This window comes from Haemaphysalis longicornis, unplaced genomic scaffold (assembly GCF_048455015.1).
Source record: "Haemaphysalis longicornis isolate Haplotype H1 unplaced genomic scaffold, Haemaphysalis longicornis Haplotype H1 scaffold_2, whole genome shotgun sequence".
In the NCBI taxonomy this organism is placed as follows: domain Eukaryota; kingdom Metazoa; phylum Arthropoda; class Arachnida; order Ixodida; family Ixodidae; genus Haemaphysalis; species Haemaphysalis longicornis.
In genome coordinates this window covers 183,171,479-183,174,571 of record NW_027526295.1, presented here as the reverse complement: position 1 = coordinate 183,174,571, position 3,093 = coordinate 183,171,479, and the positions used below count along the sequence as shown (strand labels likewise).

The window sequence follows — 3,093 nt, the reverse complement described above, 5'->3', positions numbered from 1 at the left end:
TCTGCAAGACTTTAGTGTAGTGCAAGAAGTATCACTTGCCCATTCGGCTTTCCTGCACTGCTGTGTGTCGTGCAGAAAAACCTACTATAAGCCCTGGCATTTCGTTTGGAAAGGGAACGCCCTAGCACAGACCGTGCTGAGAACGTAGGGGCCCGATAATCGACACCCCTTGTCAGACAATTTGGGGCCCCTTTCCCCCACCTACCCCTTCCCAAGAACCTCATATCACAGCATAGCAGAGAACATAGAGCTACTCACTGACCTTGTCAATAGCCACGGTAGTTTGGCAGAATCACTTGTCATTGACAATAGCTGGGCTAGTTGGTTAATTGCAAGAAAAAAAAGAGCAAAGAAACGGGATGGAAATACAAGGAAAGATGCTGTGATGAACACAGTGTCCATGTGTTGTCAGCTTTTTTTTTTGTCCAGTTTATTTCCCGCGTTTTTTCGTAAAGATTTTCCGGAGTGCCTGAACACAGCCTGTTTTTGTATAACAAAAATGTCAACAGCGAAGCAGCTCACATGCTACTCGTTGATACCAAAGCAGAAGTACGTTCAGCACTAATTTTATTGTTGAAGCAATCCATGATACATGCATCTCCCAGCTTCACGAACAACAACGGAGATATTTACATCCACACAGGTGACTTTGGCTCCAGTTCCTGCACAAGGTCGTAAAAAGTACCCTCGGGAGTGGGCAATGTCAAGCTTGATAAAAACCATTCTCTCTTAGTTGAATTCCATAAACAATTTTTAAGCAGGCTTAAAAAAGTTTAAATGCCTGTTTTGTGAAAAAAGCTAATGAGCACACAACACAAGGCCCACCCGAGAATGTGCTTTCTAGCAGCTTCGCTCTACCGAATCATGCACCGTTGCGAACGAAATGTTGGACATTTTATTATGCCTTTTATTACTAAGCAGATTCACTTAGGCAATTTGCCGAAACAGTTTTTTTTACTAAGCACAGAGTTAAAAAGCAATAGAACACGATATATGTTGGACATTTTATTATGCCTTTTATTACTAAGCAGATTCACTTAAGCAATTTTCCGAAACAGTTTTTTTTACTAAGCACGGAGTTAAAAAGCACTAGAACACGATATATCCCTTCGCAATGGGATAGAGAGCGAGAATAAACTTTATTCAGGATCAGGTCGTGGTGATCCGGTCAGTCCTATAGTCCCGGCTGTCATCTGAAGTGCAGAGATCCAGCGCGCCTTATTAATTTGGGTCACCATAAGGAGCTGGTCAGGAAAGGAGGTAGCTCGAGTCAGCCAGGTGGGACTCGGAAGGATGCGCTGCTTTTAGGAGCTGTCGGCGTTTCCTGTCATCCTAGTCGTTTCATGTAGCCACGGTACTAAAACACCGGAACACTCGTTTTCCAACGCCTCGCGATATAAAGTTTTATTTCCGTGGGCAAAAACGCGTACTAAAAGAGCACACCGGCACACTCGTTTTCCAACGTCATCCAACGGGTGCTCACCAAAAAATTCCCCAAAAACCTGACATCCTGTGCGTGGATGTGGCCGAATACTGCCATCACGACTCTCTTGCCCTCGCATTCATTAATAGCTCGAATGACCCCCCTGTGGACTCTCTAAGCGTCCGCACTAGCACCCCTTCAGCACCGGAGGAGGCGGCGATAGCGCTCGCACTAACTACGCCGTCACCTACAATTATAATCACCGATTCGCCTCGTTATCATTCAAAACCCCCGACCTTCCTGGTAGACATCGTCTGGACACCGGCGCATACTGGTTTGGGGAGAAATGACGCAACGCACAACGCAGCACGAGGATTCACTATCCGTGCCGGTGCCAGCCTCGTCCCCTACCACGGCGCCAGGTCAGCGAGGGGTCAGTTAATCACGTACCATGATATCACTACGAATTACCGCCTTTGTCGCCGTCGACACCCTCCTGCCGACCCTGAGCTAGCCAACCATCAGGAGCGCGTATGGCGACTCCCGTAGACAAACTCTTTGGCCTGCCGAGCACTATACTGCATCGCATTCACCCTCGCAATTTCCCTCGCCAAATTGTCCACTCTGCGGGGACCCACCCACGCTGGTCCACTCTATGTGGGCCTGTCCTCAAGACCCCTTTTCCTCCATATTTAATGAAGAGCAGTGGGAGGGAGCGCTTGGCAGTTCAGACCCAGAGGTCGAGATACTTCTGGTCACCCGCGCTGACAACGTCGCCGCCGGCCTCAAACCGACGGCCACACCGCTCCCATAAGCCTCAATAAAGCGATGTTTCTCTCTCTCTCTCTCTGGTGGTCGGCCGGTGCGCCCATGGAGTTTCACATGACACTACTGAAGGGTACACACAGGCATGGTAATGTGAAAGGCGAGAAAAAAAATGAACAAACAGGTCAAAAACTCGAGTAGAAGCAACGTTCTACCGCTAGTGACCCTGGAGGCGAAATAAGCGTAAGACAAAGCATAGCGGCGTCTCAAACGCAGCTAACTATCCATACGAAAACAGAAGCCGGCAGCTCTTCGCTATGATGCAGTACTGTGCGACGTGCGATTTGCTTGTTGGGAAATCATGCTCGTAAGAAATACCTCCAAACAGTGTTCAAAAATGTGTTCACATCAAATATGTATACACGCGCCTAGCAGATAAGCTGTTTACAAAGTACGAAAAAATAAAGAAAAGTGTGGTGCGCGAATTCAGTGCATTACCACATTGTGCGGCGATATAAAATAAATGACGTGAAGAATAAAAAGCAGTGCATTAAAAAACAAAGCTGCCGGAAACTAGTATGCTGATTGGACGAGCAGAAGACTACTGCTCCTTCTCAACGTCATCCGGCGTCCTCTTGCCAGAAGACTTGGGCGGCCGCTTTTTCGGTGGCTTCTTGTCGCGGCCAGCGTGCTTACGCCGTGATGTGTGCTTGCTCCGGTGCGACGACGAATTCAGTCCACTCGTGGACGCAGTCAGCGACTCGGTGTTACTTCCAGGCGACCCACCGCCTCCGGGCAGCGAGGAGGACTCATCCGGTAAAGATGGCGTGGGTGAACCAGTGGATGCCTTCTGTTTTTTCGAGCGTCTCTTTTTGGTCCCTTTCAGCGACGCGCTGTTACTGCCC

At 48.6% G+C, this 3,093-nt stretch overlaps 1 protein-coding gene across 1 annotated transcript in view; it reads right to left on the bottom strand.

Moving 5' to 3' along the window:
• Positions 1-571: 571 nt before the first annotated feature.
• LOC144168434 (uncharacterized) overlaps positions 572-3,093 on the bottom strand; it is a 46,981-nt gene continuing 44,459 nt past the window's right edge. Inside the window, exon 7 of the mRNA XM_077697423.1 lies at positions 572-3,093. This exon is cut by the window's right edge and continues 761 nt beyond it. Within this exon, the coding sequence (XP_077553549.1) occupies positions 2,790-3,093 (304 nt within the window). The 3' untranslated portion in view covers positions 572-2,789.